We start from the raw sequence: 16,992 nt of genomic DNA, 5'->3' as shown, positions 1-16,992 counted from the left end.
TTCTGTCATTGCCAGATGCAGCTATGTTTTCTCCTTGTACCTGTCTCACTGCCTTTGTGTCCCTACCAGGTTATGCAATGCAGATGGTTCAAGTGAATGGCCAGAGCAGCTTTGTGGTAGGAGCCCCTCGCTACCAACATGCCGGAAAAGTGTTTTTATTCAGCCGACGAAATTTGCAGTGGCAGAAGACATCAGAGTTGTCTCCAAAGGAGGTAAGAAGGCTTCGGGATGAACTGTGGGTTGTGTCAGTGCATATCTGAGCATGTTTCTGTTGCCTGTGGCAATTAAAGTTGACCATGCAGCCCACAAAGCAGGATCTCCCATTGAAATGGCTTCCCTTAATTCTGACAAACTGTTTTTAATTCTCACTGTACATTTGAATAACAGAACAGAGCCTCAGTCTTTATATTTTATGGAACCCCAGGCAGGGATCCACACAGGGGCGTACCCAGGATCAAAACTGGGGGGGGGGGCAAGCCATGGTCGTTCAGGTTGTGGCATTTCAGCATGGAAAAGGCAAATGAAACAAAAAATTTAAGAAAATTATATATAATTACCTGTATAGGAGAGGCAACTCTGGCTGACTTTCCTTTTTGGAAAAGAGGTTCAAAGATAAAATAAACCAGCGATCGGAAATAAAGCAACTGGGGAGAATTGGACGTGTACAAGTCAGCGTGTGCGCATGGGCAGCCCAGAAGGAGCGAGGTCTCACCATTGCAGGGAGAGCAGCCTGGATGCCCCCACCATGGTCCAGCTGCCCCGCTGCTCACGTGGTTGGCTGCATCTGCTCCGCGGCGGCTCTTCACACCGTTGTCTCCTCCTGATAGAGGCGAAGCGGGCGTCTCGCACAGCGGGGAAGGAGCACGCCGCCTCGACCATTCGCTCCGTCCCGCTTCTTTCACTCCCTATCCAGCGCTGACATAGATTCCGCTACCAGTCACTAGGTGGCTCTAGATACTTCTCGGTTTTTACACCATTTCAGTGTGGTAAACAACTGATTATTTGCCATCACCCTACCTAATTTTGTTTCATTTCATCATTTTATAACCATTTTTAAAAATGGGTACACCCATGGATCCACATGTGTACCTCCAGACCTCACTATCTGGCCCTCAACTCTCCCCAGGCCTTCCACCCTCATTAGCCTCACCCCTCACCTCATCTGCTTTGGTGCCTCCTTAAGTAATGTTGCATGCCATCCCCAGTCTCTGAGTGGTATGAGATTCCAAGGAGTTCCAGGCACATTTACCCAGGGTTCATATTTCCTTTCAACACTGAGGCACAGTGGAGACTTTGGTGTCTTTATGATATAAGGTTTATTTACACATACAGTGGTACCTCTACTTACGAGCACCTCTGGTTATGTATCCTTCGGGATATGCACACAGCAAACCCGAAAGTATTTTTCTGGGTTTCGTCGCATGCGCAGAACAAGCACCTCCAGTTTTGAAAACCTTGGGATCCGACCAGAGCTCCAGAATGGATCCCGTCCACAACCGGAGGTACCACTGTATACAACCTGACCCTATGATGAAGGGACTTACAGCATCAAAGCCCCATGAGGTTCTTGCTTCTCCCATAGCTGCATCTTTGGATTCAAACACAAGAGCTGTCTGGCACAGAATCCCCTTTCCTTGACATTTTTAAAATGGCCCATCATTTTCCTTTTGTTCTTCTTAGGGACTCTTCTCCCAGACAATTTCCTGAACTTGAGCAGCTGACTGGTTTTATATTTTAATGCTTGCTAAATCTCATGTCTGGCACCCAGGTTAACACCCCAAGCATTGATACCCCAAGCATTGATTAAATTCTAGCACCCTCTGGCCCCATGAATTTTAGGGGAACTCATAAACCCGCAGTATTTTTGCCTGACTTGAATGTGCCATTGAGTTATGATAAAGCTTCTTGCTTTCCTTGATGGAGGCTAGAGAGGAATGTGTGGGTGTGAAGAAACTAGCCTACTGTACAAAAGTAGCAGTCACATTTATTTCTCCACCCACTTTTGCCTCTGGTCCCACCTATTACTGGCAGGTGGCCCCCAGAAAGTTTCTCAGAAAGAAATGTGGCCCTCAGGCTGAAGAAGGTTCCCTGTTCCTGATTTATAAGTTCCACAACAAAAGTAACTTTTGAAGTATCTAGAGACTTGGGCAAGGTGTTCAATCCTGGAAGTGTTGTAGTTGCAAACAATGAACTGGTTGCCATTTCAAACCATTTTAACTATCATTACTCTCATCCAGGGAATTCTGGGTACTGTTAGCATATGAAACCCTTAGCATCATTATAAAACTTTAGTCTCCAGTGTCCTTTGTGGGAAGCCATGACAGCTACATGTCTCAAAACGGTTGAAATGTGCTGCTGCCCCATGTTTGCCTACAGTATAAATCTCCCTCTCTTTTAGTCCCAGGCAATGAATGGATGTATGGGAGAGTCCATTGGATGGGGAAAAGAAGAAAAGAAGGATGTGTAAATGTCTGGGGTCAGGGAGACCAATAAATGGAAAAAGTTTAACAATGGTGATTTTTAGTCCCCCCAGATTGGCTCATACTTTGGTGCTACACTTTGCTCTGTGGACCTTGATAGAGACAAAAACACAGATCTAGTTCTTATTGGTGCCCCCATGTACTATGACGGCATGGCAGGAGGAGTGGTCTACATCTGCGAGAGGCAGGTAGGTGAAGGGGAATGCAGGCTTGCCCTTTGTACTTGGTACTTGTGCTCTGTACAAGAGCAGTTATTTGAGGGCAGGGATGTAAGAAGGCATCCTTTCCCACTCCACCCTGTATTTATCGAATGCAGCACTGATCTGTTCCACTGCAGTTTATCTCCCACCCAAAACAATGCTATTTGTCTCACTGTCCAATGTGGCAAAATTCCACAACTTTCATAGTGTACATACAGTATATAATTAAACACATAAATAGCATAAGTTACATTACCATGAAGTTATTCCAGGCTATGCATTTCATTGCAAAAGAAATGCAATGCAAAGGTGCGGGCGGGGGAGAAGGGAAAATAGTGACGTGTCATTTGTGGACTGAAAGCAACAACCACAGTGAATACTGATTGTATTCACTAGATTTGTTTCCATTCTAGAAATAGGATGAATACATGAACATCAACAATTTCTTCTCCCATTTTTCTTTTCATCAGAAAAGCACAGCTCTTTTTGTAGCAGTGGGACATCAATAGTATTTTCCTTTCCTAGAGCACATTTTGCGTTTTGGTTTCTGTTGCGAAAGCACAAGAGGTTTGAAGGAAGGCTGAGCAGTGCTAATTAAATAGCGGAACAGACCCTTTTATAGGGCATCACATTGTTCTGCATTTCTGTACTCCTGGCAGCTAATGATGTAGAGTGAGGTCAAGGAAGGACACATGGAATGTTGTGATGTCACACAACACAAGTTGCAGCTCTTCCAACTTGCAGGGTGGAGGAAGCAGGGAGATGGTGTTTGAATGACATGTTTTTCAATGACATTCATAGATTTTCTCAGCCCTGATAGCAGGGGAGAGGAGAACTGGGACACCTAGCAATGAACCAGATAGATAGCTGCTTTACTTATAGAAATAAAGAGATGGGAAAAGTAATTGGCGCCCACCAATGGGGACGGCCAGAGCCCAATGTGAGCTGGTCTTTTTTTTCATCAAGGGCTCCAAAGTGTCTTGCCAAATGGAAAAACGGGAAGTGCAGAATGAAAGTCAGAAGGGACTGCTTCTATAAATTACAGGGCATTCACTGTCTTACTAGTTTGATTCCTTTGAGTCTTCCCCCCTTCTGGCGCATGGGGGCGCCACGGAACTAACAGTGCAGGAGATTGAAAATAGAAGGAACAACTTCATCAGAACTGGTTTGGTTTCAACCCCTCAAGTGTCCCCTTTCATCATTTGCCAGGAGGATGGGTTTTTCTGCAGCCAGAAATTGCGGGGGGCAGCCAAACAGCCCTTGGGCCGCTTTGGAGCCAGCATAGCAGAAATAGGCGAAATAACTGGGGACCGATGGACGGATGTGGCCATTGGGGCTCCAATGGAAGATGAGAACCAAGGAGCTGTGTACATATTCCATGGGAGCAGAAGATCCATCAACCCAGCATATAGCCAGGTGAGCCCACAGCCCCTCCACCCCTCCACTCCGTAGCAGGAAGCACAGGCAGCTGTCATTTCACTGCCTGGTGGTCCAAGAAGGCTGAAACTTGAAGCAGTTTATCAATGAAGGAACTCAGACTGGAAGTTTATATAGGAGCTTGAGGTTCCATCCCTTCCTGTCTAATGATCCAGGCAGGTACTTCCATGCATGTTCCCCTCCTCCTGAGTAACCTCATGTGCAGCTAACTGGGCACTTCCAACAACAGCCCTGAAGTTCCTGCCTGGCTCACTGTCACTTTTGCTCCTGTGTCCCTGGGGGAGATTTGAGGTGGTGAGGGTAGTCCAAGAGCCAGCCAGGAACCCAAACATCTGGGATGGGTGACCCCCAGTCTTGGGACAAGGTCATCTAGATCCAAAGACTCTTCTGGGTCACTGGTGGTATGAAGTTCTGCTGGAGGATCTCCTCTAAGGAGACCTCAGGCACCAACCTCTCCTTCTTTCTCCTGCTCCTAGCGCATCCAAGGCTCTCTGCTTCCCAATAGGCTCCATTACTTTGGCCAGGCTATTGGTGCCGGGAGAGATCTGACTGGAGATGGACTCCCAGACATAGCAGTGGGGGCTCAAGGAAGAGTGCTGCTGCTGAGGTGAGGAGCTTCGGGACTCTTGGAGCCAACTTTTTTTTAAAAAAAGTCTGCATGCACACTTCCTTTGTAGTACATTAGAGAGTAATCAGTCTCTCATTAATATTTTTTAAAGGAATTCTAATCAAGTATAATAACACTTTTAAATGGTTGCGCAAGCAGTTGTATCAGTCACAAGCGGGAATGGCAAGAGCTCTCTGGACTGATCCAACGTATTTTGGTGCCTGAGGTGGGAGATGCAAATGGAACTCCTCCCCCAACTAATGGAACATAGCTCACATTGATAACAAAGAAGCCTATGCAGGAGAACTTCAGAGTTGATGGTGCCCTTTGTGTCTTCCATTCTGCTTCCCTTAATGGCAGAGTTGCCATCCATGGTCTAAGCGAGCAGTTGCTGCAAGTAGGGACACCTTTGAAGACCTAATTCAAAGCCACGACTCTTGTACAGCTTAGTCCTGCTCAGTAATCCAGGGTGGTGATGACATTTCCCCTGTCATTTGAATGCTGAGAACATGCAATATCACAGCAACAGAAATATCCCACACAGCACAAGATGATGTGCAGACTGGACATGTGACAATTGTTTGGAATGCACTTCTTTTAAACCCTTTGCAAATATAACCCATGGTTGAAATGTCCGGATGGCACTAGCCCTGTGCTCCCGTCTCCCTCCCACCCAAATTCATACCCATTCTGTCTGCAACAGGGCTCGGCCCGTGGTACGAGTAGTGCCCACTATCACCTTCACCCCGAATGAGATCCCCATCGCTGCCTTTGAATGCCAGGACCAGGAAGTTCTTAACAAGGAAGTCAGTAAGGCAACTGTCTGCCTCACTGTTATGTCGGATCCTCGGTTTACACAAGGTAGGCCCAAAGCACTTTGAGGGAGCAGGCTGGGCTTGGGTGCTAGCGGACAGTGCACATAACATGCTAAGGACAGGAGGACCCCTCACCACAAGAAGTGGGGCAGCAAAGAAGCTGGCTTGCCACACAGTTTGATTACCCATCATTACCATATTCCTGTGGCTTTTCCTCTGGGTCCCTGAGAAACTTATCAGAAGTTCTTCCATGTGGCAATTACTAATGATGGACAGCTTCCCATCAAGATAGCTTGCTTACTGCTACTGACTTACATCTGAAGAGGAATACTGGTACAATTGGACACACTCCGGGTGAACTTTTGCATTGTGTGAGGTAACAGTGAAGTCCCAGAGGCCTACTCCACACCCATGTGCACTGAATGTTTCACCCTGGAGCACAACTCTAATGCCTTGTTTGAAAGCTACTGCCAGATTCTGATGTGAGCCCTTCATTGAGTCCAGTGCCCCTAGAGAGCCCAGAAGAGAGGGTGTTATGAAGGAGGAGGCCCCCAGTTATAAGACCTAATATTGTGAGCTTCCTCTTAACTTGGCAGGCATTTCATTCTTCAATACTGGATGCATAGCTTTAGCTGCGAGCATCAGATGTTCACAAGGATTTTGTGCTAAAGGGCCTTTGCAGAGAATCTGCACAGCACACTGTATCCCTCAGAATCCCATTCTCTGTGTTGTCTTTTCAATTCCTCTCCCTCAGGCAGCAGCCTTTTGAACACCATTACGTACAAGTTGAACTTGGATCCTGGTCGAATGAGGGTTAGGGCCATTTTTAACGGAAATCCAGACTCTTCCTCCATCACCAAGGAGATAAAAATGGGACTGAAGAGACACTGTGAGGAGTATCGCATAAAGTTGCCGGTGAGTTCAGTGATCCAGTGGATGTTTAAAAGCAAAGTCAAATGTTGGCATTCGGGTCCATGCAACAAATGTTGCCACCACTAGGGATAGAAGGATCTGTCAATCTCAGTTTCTTATTTTTTCCAATCTTATATTCATTTAAATTCACTTTGCAGCAATTTCTGCTTTTAAAAAACACATTTTTATATGCATTTCTGACTAACGTACACAATTTTGCAAAAGGTTTTCCCTGATGTAATGTATTTTGTGTGCTATTTTCACCAATGTGATGCACACCTCCCCTAATATATGCATTTTTGTAAACATTGTTTAGTTGGTAAACTGCATAGCAAAATTTGGATAAGTGCAAATTTCGATGGATAGCTGTATTTCTGTTTGCATGTTGTTTTGGAAAGTGCAAATTTGATAGATTCAGCTTCAAATGAGACCTGGATCAAATTTCTTTCCCATCTCTAATAACAAAATAAAGCAGATCCTCACTTATTTTTATTTCTTATCCCTCTCCATTATGCAAGACCTGCGTAGAAGACAGCTTCACACCCATAAACCTCCGGTTGAATTATACTCTCATCGGAGATCCCATTCCTGGTGCTGACAACCTGCAAGCCATCCTAAGCAAAGATAGCTCCCCTATATTTACAGCACCGGTGAGTCCACGCACTCTCTGTTTCCTGTCTGGTTGACTTTCAGTCTGTACATGGAAGTGGCAGAGACGAAGGGCTTAATTTATATAGGGAAATGGTCTCTGATCATTTTCTTTTCTTACCACTTCCCATTTTTCACCGTTTCACCCTGAAATTGTCTTCCCTGAAACTCTCCTTTAGCAGCAAGAAGAACCAATATACAAGGGCTATTGGTTGCACATTCTAGCTAAAAAATATCAGCTGTTCAGTTGACTAAATGTAGGCTTATCCATACTTGCTCTTCTCCCACTGCTTTTCCCTAGAGAAAACTGCTCTTTAGCATTCATTCAGAGCAGGCATCCCCAAACTTGGCCCTCCAGCTGTTTTGGGACTACAACGCCCATCATCCCTCACTAACAGGACCAATGGTCAGGGATTATGGGAATGGTAGTCCCAAAACAGCTGGAGGGCCAAGTTTGGGGATGCCTGATTCAGAGCAAATTCAATCAGAGCAGGGCAAGGGGAAAACTGCTTGAAAAACTTCTAGGTGGAAGTTTGGACGAACCTGAAGTTTCATAGTCTATTATTAAATGCAGCTGGCTGCCACTAGGACTAGGGTGCAGGAAAGACTTGTACTCCTAGGAAGACTTAGGTTCAGATTTCCACTCGGTCATGAAACTCATTGCAACCTGAGGTTTCACAAAATATAAAACTCTTCCCCCCAAATGTGTTTTTATAAGCTGTTCTCTGACCATAATAAATTATTCATTCATTATTCATTGTGACCTTTGGCTGGTCTCTCTCTCAGCCTAACCTACCTTGACAGGGTTGTCACCTAGAGCGCCTTCAAGTGGAGATTCCCAAAGGTTTCCATTGCCCGTTTTCTGCTTCAGAAATTGTTGCTTTAAGAAGTCCCATGCACCTTGAGGCAGCAGCTCCTGTTGCTATCTTCCACCACCCATCTGTTCCCCCATTCTATATGTTAATTGGTGGTGGGGAATTCCTCTTCAGTCCCCTTTTCTCAGTCACCTGAACAGTAGGAGTGGAAACCACAGGGAAGAGAGATAGTACATGAGGTTGTTGGGGTGCTTACGTATGAGAGTGTGTGGGTGGCCCATTTTGGTTTTGGCCCTGCCCACAGCTGGCAGGCAGATTCCAGAAGGTTAGGAAAGCGGGGAATGTGAAAACATTTTCACATTTCAACTCTAGACAACAAAATGTTACTAGCTTCACCCATCCTCAAATGCTGACAATGTTTGTACCCATGGCATAGCCAGGAATTTTGTTGTGAGGGGCAGGACTTTTGTTGGGGGGACAGGACTTTTTTTAGGGGGACAGAACCGATGTGATTGGTCAGTTAAGTTAAGCATTTATATTGTTTTATTTGACCTAGGGGGCAGCTGCCCCCCGCCCTCCCTTGACTATGCCCATGTCTGTACCCCACCCTTCTTCTTTTCACAGCTACACTTTCAAAAGAATTGTGGTGCAGATGGAGTCTGTAAAGACCAGTTAAAAACCTCCTTCAATTTCTCAGGGTAATGTATGTTTTTCTTCTTCATGTCACCCTACTCTGCTGCAATTTACCCAGACTCACTGAACCTGGTGCATTTCAGGTGCTCATGACTTCAGTGTTAGAGCATTGCAGGGTAGAATGCTAGGTCTCATCTCTTAGCCTCCCCCCATAATTTCCTTTCTTCAAGGCTTAATTAGAGCCAAGATGCAGAATACACTTCGATTTCCAAGGCTCATCTCTGAAACACATAATAATAAATGTAGTAACAATAATGTAGCAACAAAGGAGGATGGGCATGTAGAGAATGTTCCCTCCCCACCCCCCTGAGCTTCTGTGGGCTGGGTCAGGGTCTCCACAATGGAGGTAATGACTTCCAGGCAGGATTGAGCCCTAAAACATATTGTCTTAGGATAAGGCTATTAGCAGCTACTACCCTGGAAGGCTATGATCTGCCTCCACTGTCAAAGGTCATATGCTTCTCAATCCCAGTTGCAGAGAATCACAAGTGGGAAGAGTGACAAGTCACTATTGCACTCAGGTCCCGCTTGTGGACTTCCTACAGGTATCTGGTTTGCCACTGTGAAAATTGGATTCTGGTCTGGATGAGCCCTTGGCCTGATATAGCAGGGTCTTCTTACTTTCTTAAGCTTAGAAGAGACTCTCTTCTTTTTTCCCTTCAGCCTGGACACTCTGGTGGTGGGCCTGACCCCTGAGCTCAATGCTACGGTCTCCATCCGGAATGATGGGGAGGATTCCTATGGCACCACTGTGACCTTCTTCTACCCTTCCGCACTGTCCTACCGCAGGCTCTCACTATTGAAGGTATAAGAGGCAAAAGGCGACAGTTTGGCAACAGGGGATTGGGGCTGGCCTAAATGTTTGTTGCTCACTATCTCAACCAATTCCCCAATCTGGTCCCTCCCACTGCAGTCCAACAGGAGAAATGTGGCTATTAAATGTCCTTCTACCCCTTCGGCAGAGGATGACCTCATGAGGAACACCACCTGTAACATCAACCACCCCATCTTCCGGAGTGGGGCTGAGGTAAAGTCCTTCTGTAAGCCAGTGGACCAGGGAACTGTGGTCATCTGGTTAGGATCTCTACTCTAACAGAGTAGACTCCTCCCCTCTCCCCAAATAACACCTGGCTGCCCTCTCACTCATTTATTGTGTCATCATCTGTTGCAGGCTATTTTCATTGCCACCTTTTCCGTCTCCCAGAATGCAGATCTGGGGAGAGAAGTACAGATCAATGCCACAGCTGGCAGGTAAGGTTTGGTGTGCCTGGCTTGCGAGCTGTTCCTATTTGACCAGCTTGAATCAGTTTCACTTCATTTGTCATGATGGCTAGGCCACATTCAAACTGGTTTGTAATGCAATCCCAATAAATTCTAATCAGAAGTAAGTCCCATTGAGTTAAATGAAGCTTACAGTCACATAAGATTTGCAGCATTAAATGTATAATCATGGTGTGTTCTGGCACTCAGAGACTGTTCATTCATAAGTAGTAATAATAATAATAATAAGTAATAATAATTTATTATTTCTACCTCACCCATCTGGCTGGGTTTCTCCAGCCATTCTGGGTGGCTTCCAACAGAAGGTTAAAAATGCATTGAAACATCAGTCATTAAAAACTTCCCTAAACAGGGGGGCTGCCTTCAGATGTCTTCTAAATGTCATATATTTGTTTATTTCTTTGACATCTGATTCTTTTTCATTTCCATGTGATAAAAAACAACAACTATACAGCAACTTGCATTACTTGTACTGTATATGTATAATTTCTGCAAATGCACATATTGTGTGCATTTAGAAATGCATTTTTATATGCCACACTTTTGAGCTAAGAATTGCATTGCAACATTCTGAGAAACATAAAAACTAGAGGATAACTACATTCCAATTTGCATATTAGTCTAGGAAATACAAATCAGGCCATGAGTATCCCTAATACATTCTAACAGGCAGTGGGGAGAAATTTGACCCACATCACATTTGCAAGCAAATCTACCTGATTCACCACCATATTCCCCAAACAGTATGGAAACCAAAACACAGGCACCCTTTAAAATCTGTACTTTTCTGAATTTTGGAATAATAATAATAATAATAATAATAATAATAATAATAATAATAATAATAATAATTTATTATTTATACCCCGCCCATCTGGCTGGGTTTCCCCAGCCATTCTGGGTGGCTTCCAGCAGAAAAATAAAACACAGTAATCTATTAAACATTAAAAGCCTCCCTGAGAAGGGCTGCCTTCAGATGTCTTCTAAAAGTCTGGTAGTTTTTTCCATCTTTGACATCTGTTGCAGTTCTCCAGTCATGGAATGCTGACAAAAATGCATATGCTAAGCTAAAGTGTGCATACAAATAGGTTAGTGAAAATAGCATACAAAAATGTATTAGATTAGGAAAAATATAAATATTAGGCAAAATACACCTTGCAAAAATGTGTATATCATTCAGAATTACATATATAAATGTGAATAATAGGAGTTTGGACCCAGATACTGGTGAATTTTCATGGGGTCTCTTTAAAAAAAACACAGACTGATGTGGAGAGCTGAACTTCAAAATGAAAAAGAGATGAAATGAAAGCAAAATGAACACATTCGCCAAGCCCTAATGTTGTAGAACCACAGTGCATGTAGCAGTGTATGATGGGGCAGTGGCATACATGATAAATGTTCCAGACTTCACTCTGCCTCTCTCTCTCTCTTTTCTAGTGACAACAATGGCCCTGTAACTCCGGACATGATTCACCAAGCGAAGCTGCTTGTCAAATATGCAGTATTTGTCTTTGTTAACGCGTATGTGACTGCAGATATTCTGGGAGCATCCCAGCCCACCACCCAGCTGCCCTTCTCAACTTACTATTGACTGTCAGAAGGCTTGTTTGCACAACCACTGTTTTTCTTAGGGCTGGTGCCTTAGAATAATGATCCTTCTGTACAAACAAGAAATTCCAGCCATATATCCTTTCCTAATTATCATGGGTCTGTGTTTCACAGTGGCTCTATAATTTCAGCCACTAAATGGAACCCACCCCCTTTTTGAATCAGGAGTTGAAAGACCTAGATGAAACAGCATTTGCTGGTTTTCCAGGACTTGACTGGCTTTCAAAAGATTTCAACTTCAGCAGATAACTCATCTCATAAGCCAATAAAGCAGAGATAGGGAACCAATACTATTACTACTACTATTACTCAGTCTGATAGCAGCACTGACCTCATACACGCCTACGCCTTCTGTCTCCCCAAGAAGCTGCACATTTTCTGTACTGGTTTAGATACTTTGGTGAAGGGTAAAATAGTGGTCTTCTTGCAATCCTTTTGTATTAATCCCTAACAAAGTAATTAGGATCCATCTGGTGATATTTCCACATATATTTAGAAATCAATTTCTATTCCAATGCATATTGAATTTTCAGCTTCCTCATTTTCTTCTGTTTAATGAATTATTTCGGATGAATTCAAGTTTAATGAATTTGAATCTTTTGGAATTTGCCACTTCTGATTTATTGGATAACCCCCATTTTGCATATAACTGGCCAATTTTTGTTTGCTGGCTATTGCCTTGCAGTGTGATACTAAGTATGTCTACTTGCAAGTCCCACTGAATTCAACAGGGCTTCCTTTCAGGTAGATGTGCATCATAAAAATAATTTAAATAATTTATTATTTATACCCCACCCATATGGCTGAGTTTCCCCAGCCACTCTGATCAGCTTACAGCATACATTGAAACATGATAAAACATCAAACATTAAAAAACTTCCCGATACAGGGCTGCCTTCAGATGTTTTCTAAAAGTTATGTGGATCTTTATCTCCTTGACATCTGAGCAGAGGGTGTTCCATTACCAAGAAGGCCCTCTGTCTGGTTCCCTGTAACTTCGTTTCTCACAGTGAGGGAACCAGCAGAAGACCCTTGGAGAAGGAACTCAGTGTCCGGGCTGAATGATGGGGGTGGAGTATACTGGGCTGAGACCATTTAGGGCTTTAAAGGTCAGCACCAACATTTTGAATTGTGCTCTGAAACACACTGGGAGACAATGAAAATCATTTAGGACTGGTGTTATATGATCCTGGCAGTCACTCACCAGTCACTAGTCTAGCTGCTGCATTCTGGATTACCAGTTGTAGTTTCCGAGTCACCTTCAAATGTGATATCAGCATAGCTGATATCAATCAATCACTTATTCACTTTTCTTGGTTTAATCAGAATATACTCATTCCAGGGGGACATGCTAAAATGAATGGCATTGGCTGCTAGAAAATATTGACCCCATCTAAATTGCCACAGCAGTGCAATGCTTTTATCTTCCAAAAAGCCATTGGAATGTATTAGTCAAACCCAGACTGATTGCTTTATTACATAGTGATTTTTCTCAGACCCTCACTTCTTTTCTTCCAGTGTTGATGAGTCAACCAAGTATGTCAATTTTTCTGCTGGCCAGGAAGACGGAAATCAGACTGTGGAACATCGCTATGAGGTGAGGGGTTTGTGGAGCATTGTGGAATTAAGAATTTGAAAAAAAGCAAAATTTCTGTGGATCAGGTTTAGGGAATAAATCCAGACCTTCAGCTAAGGGCTTCAGAGCAGCACAACACAATACGTCATACTGGAGCCACTCTGGGGAGTGTGGTTGGCTGCATCCCTCTTGCCGGATATCATCTTGTATTATGTTGCTCTGAAGCTGTTCTGGGAAATGTAGGCAGAAAGAAGAGGCATGGTGGGTGGGTGGGTGCAAGCAGCACAAAACAAGCTCCTTGGTTTAAAAGTTTAAAAAGAGGGAAAGAGCACTCACCCACCTTGTACATCTGCTATCCTGGCCCCAAGGCTGCCACTGCTTGAGCCATATAGTAGGTGAGAAGGGCTTGGCAGTACAGCAATCATTTGTAAGATGGGGATGGGAAAATATGATAGAAAACATTTGGTTTCTATCAGTTTCTCAAAATTCCAGTCTTAAGTTCAGTTCTCTGCATTTCCACATCAATTTGCTTAAAAAATAATAATAAAAGAATTCCTTCCAGCAGCAATAAGTTGGTCTCTAAGGAATTTTTTTATTTTGTTTCGACTACGTCAGACCAACACAGCTACCTATCTGTAATTAAAAAAACATGTTCTCATGAAAATTCACCAGCATTTTAATGCAAATTTCTCCCAATATACATGCCGTATACCATTTTACCTAATTTACACATTTTTGCAAAGCAATCTTCCTGAATAAAATGAATTTTGGTACATTATTCTCTCTCTCTCTCTCTCTCTCTGTGTGTGTGTGTGTGTGTGTGTGCACGCTTTACCCTAGTATTGTACATGCATTTGGCTGAAGAACTGCAACCCAAAATTTGGAGAAGTGTGCATTTCAAAGGATGACTGTGCTTCATTTTGCACATTGTTTCAGAAAGTACAAATGTTTTTTAATGTTTGAGGTTTTACTATGTTTTTATATGTACTGCAAGCTGCCCAGAGTTTCCCCAGCCAGATGGGCAGGGTATAAATAATAAAATTGTTGTTGTTGTTGTTGTTGTTGTTGTTGTTGTTGTTGTTGTTGTTGTTATCTTAGGTAGATTTGACCTTAAATGCATATTGAATTGAATTTCTCTTCCATCCTTATGGGGGAAATATATCTTGGATAGTGACAGCAATGGGCTGATTGCTGGGCTCCTGTCACATTTATACAAGATCTTCTTGTTTAGGTGAAGAACACATATACACGGAAGGTTCCTGTCTCAATCACGTTTCAGTTCCCTGTGCAACTGAATGGGACATGGGTGTGGAATGCATCAGCGGACATCCTTCCTGAGGTATATCCTTCTGAGACCAAATATTATTTATTTTTGGTTAATAGGACTGAATTAAGTACTAGTGTAGCAATAGTATACAACCAGAAATTTTTCAACCTTCAAAATACTAGAACTTGGGTTATCCAATAAAAGTGATTAGCTGGAAATTCAAGGGGGACAAAGAAAATACCCCTACACACACACACACACACACACACACACACACACACACACACACCACATTAACTTATGGCTCTCTTTCGATAGAGGAGTGTATATCCAGAGTGGGCCATCTCCTTATCCCTGTTCTAGAGGCAGGGCTCATTTAGCAAGTTCCTTTTGTATGGATGAAGCCCCTCCCAGTTTCAGTCCTGCCTACTGTATTCAGTTCCTGTGCTAGATTTGAGTGAGATTCAATCTGAGAATCTTTTAAAAGCCATTTTGAGAGCCTCTCCAGGCTATTCTATAAGTAAAGAGAGGCAAATTAGACAAAATTATGGAGGATAGCCCTATCAATGGCTGCTGGTCATGAGTGGAGAATGGATCTTCCAGGTTCAGAGGCAGTGTTGCTGACTAACAGGTGCTGGGACAAACAACAGTGGATGTCTGGTTCCATCAGGGTCTACTTGTGAGTTTCCTAAAAGTACCTGACTGGCCATTGCTGGACCTGTTGTTCCTTTAATCTGATCCATGAGAGCAAGTTTTATGTTCTTCCCTACCTGCTACATGATCCCTACATGATCACAACAAAAGAATTAAAATCTGCCCTCTACCCATAAGCATGAACAGTACCAGACTTCCATTGCTGTTTAGCACCCCTCTTCTCACTGTCATTCTCATTATAGTTGAACCATGCTACCTAACCTGTGTTAAGAGATATTCTGCATGTGCCCTGAGCCTTGAACTAGCATACTTGTTTAGACAAACAATGTGGAAATACATAAATTACAAGTGAAAGGCTCCTGTGATGGCTATACATAGCTCCTTACATATATGAAATTTGCTTTCCCTTTCCCTAGATGAACCACCTAGCTCAGTGTGCCCCTGAAGGAGAGACCCCAGGGTCGAAAGATTTTGTGGCACAACTAAGAAAGAATTCCATTCTGGTGAGTACATCCCCACTGTAAAGTTAGCTTCCTTATTTCAGAAGCAGCTGGACTGGGTGGCTCTGGGGATCCCTTTAGGTCAAGGGGTAGCTATACTCAGCATCAGCACTTTATCTGAGGATATCCTTGCACCTCCTTCTAGGACTGCTCTGTGGCCGCCTGTAAAACAATCCGGTGCAATATTCCATCCCTGGAGCAGAAGCAACCACTGGAGTTCAGCATCAAGGGGAAGATGGGATTCCAATGGGTCTCCCAGGTATGAAGGCCACTGCTGAGGCTTTATTGGTGCAGGGGTGGGAAAGTCATGTAAGATGTTAACTTGCTTCTGTGCGACACACCCAGAACCAGCTGCATCTTTGGGTGCAACCATTCTATGAACCCCAGGAACTCTTCTTCAGTGGCAACCAGACTTCTCAACAGAACCCTCACCGGATGACAGTTCCTAGGATTCTTTGGGAAACCCTATGACAATACGTAGGGACCCAGGTGGCGCTGTGGGTTAAACCACAGAGTCTAAGGCTTGCTGATCAGAAGGTCGGCAGTTCGAATCCCTGCAATGGGGTGAGCTCCCGTTGCTCGGTCCCAGCTCCTGCCCACCTAGCAGTTCGAAAGCACATCAAAGTGCAAGTAGATAAATAGGGACCGCTCCGGTGGGAAGGTAAAAGGAGTTTCTGTGCGCTGCTCTGGTTCGCCAGAAGCAGCTTTGTCATGCTGGCCACATGACCTGGAAGCTGTCTTCGGACAAACGTCAGCTCTCTCGGCCTATAGAGTGAGATGAGCGCCGCAACCCCAGAATCGGACACGACTGGACCTGATGGTCAGGGCCCCCTTTACCTTTACCTTTACCTTTACGACAATACGTTATACAAATAATATAAGTTGCTGTATAGTAGATATGCTCACAGTCAGTTACATCTCTATACCAACAAAGGAACTTTTTTTTTTGTAAAGAGCCAGTTACTCCTTTTGGCTCCCTTATTGGTGAAATCTTTCAGGTGAGTACCTTTCCCACCTCTGAGAGGGTTTGTCTCTGTCTTTCAGACCCAGCAGAAGAAAGTGACCCTGGTGAGCTCAGCAAGGATTTCTTACGATGAGAAAATATATACCCAGAAAGAGGGCCTCCCACAGAGTAAGGTAATAATGGGTCAAAAGGAGACACACTGTCCATAGGCCATAGCTAGGAGCCTGGACATCTCCAGATGTTGTCTAGGATTAGGAGCTGGGAAGGAGTCAGCATTCCAGGCTACCAGTGCATGACGTCACTGGGTTCTCCCTCTCAGTTTTCCCCCTCTTACCCTGTAGGCGAATACTGTGGTGGAATTCCTGGAGCCTTACAACTACCTTCCTATTATTATTGGCAGCAGCGTGGGGGGACTCATTCTTCTTGCCCTGATTGCTGCTGTTCTTTACAAGGTGAGAACTGAAATTTAGAAGCATCCTTATAAGGGAGGGCCTTTGGGAACAACTTTTGCTCACATCAAACAAAGTAGGGA

At 44.0% G+C, this 16,992-nt stretch overlaps 1 protein-coding gene across 3 annotated transcripts in view; it reads left to right on the top strand.

The window, feature by feature from the left end:
* Nucleotides 1–16,992, top strand: part of LOC118094366 (integrin alpha-X-like) — a 49,239-nt gene that overhangs the window by 26,406 nt on the left and 5,841 nt on the right. For all 3 annotated transcript variants that reach the window (XM_035134686.3, XM_088655426.1, XM_088655427.1), the window contains 18 exons: nucleotides 70–212; nucleotides 2,525–2,668; nucleotides 3,890–4,096; nucleotides 4,594–4,724; nucleotides 5,428–5,585; nucleotides 6,294–6,454; nucleotides 6,970–7,101; nucleotides 8,539–8,612; nucleotides 9,271–9,412; nucleotides 9,521–9,634; nucleotides 9,779–9,858; nucleotides 11,329–11,412; nucleotides 13,018–13,096; nucleotides 14,307–14,414; nucleotides 15,413–15,499; nucleotides 15,642–15,755; nucleotides 16,541–16,633; nucleotides 16,802–16,912. In XM_035134686.3, the coding sequence (XP_034990577.3) occupies nucleotides 70–212; nucleotides 2,525–2,668; nucleotides 3,890–4,096; nucleotides 4,594–4,724; nucleotides 5,428–5,585; nucleotides 6,294–6,454; nucleotides 6,970–7,101; nucleotides 8,539–8,612; nucleotides 9,271–9,412; nucleotides 9,521–9,634; nucleotides 9,779–9,858; nucleotides 11,329–11,412; nucleotides 13,018–13,096; nucleotides 14,307–14,414; nucleotides 15,413–15,499; nucleotides 15,642–15,755; nucleotides 16,541–16,633; nucleotides 16,802–16,912 (2,162 nt within the window). The remainder of the gene's footprint in view (nucleotides 1–69; nucleotides 213–2,524; nucleotides 2,669–3,889; nucleotides 4,097–4,593; nucleotides 4,725–5,427; nucleotides 5,586–6,293; nucleotides 6,455–6,969; nucleotides 7,102–8,538; nucleotides 8,613–9,270; nucleotides 9,413–9,520; nucleotides 9,635–9,778; nucleotides 9,859–11,328; nucleotides 11,413–13,017; nucleotides 13,097–14,306; nucleotides 14,415–15,412; nucleotides 15,500–15,641; nucleotides 15,756–16,540; nucleotides 16,634–16,801; nucleotides 16,913–16,992) is intronic.

Source organism: Zootoca vivipara, chromosome 12, assembly GCF_965207765.1.
Source record: "Zootoca vivipara chromosome 12, rZooViv2.hap1.1, whole genome shotgun sequence".
Taxonomy (NCBI): Eukaryota; Metazoa; Chordata; class Lepidosauria; order Squamata; family Lacertidae; genus Zootoca; species Zootoca vivipara.
Note: the sequence above shows the minus strand (reverse complement) of the source record. Positions and strands in the feature narration are given on the sequence as shown.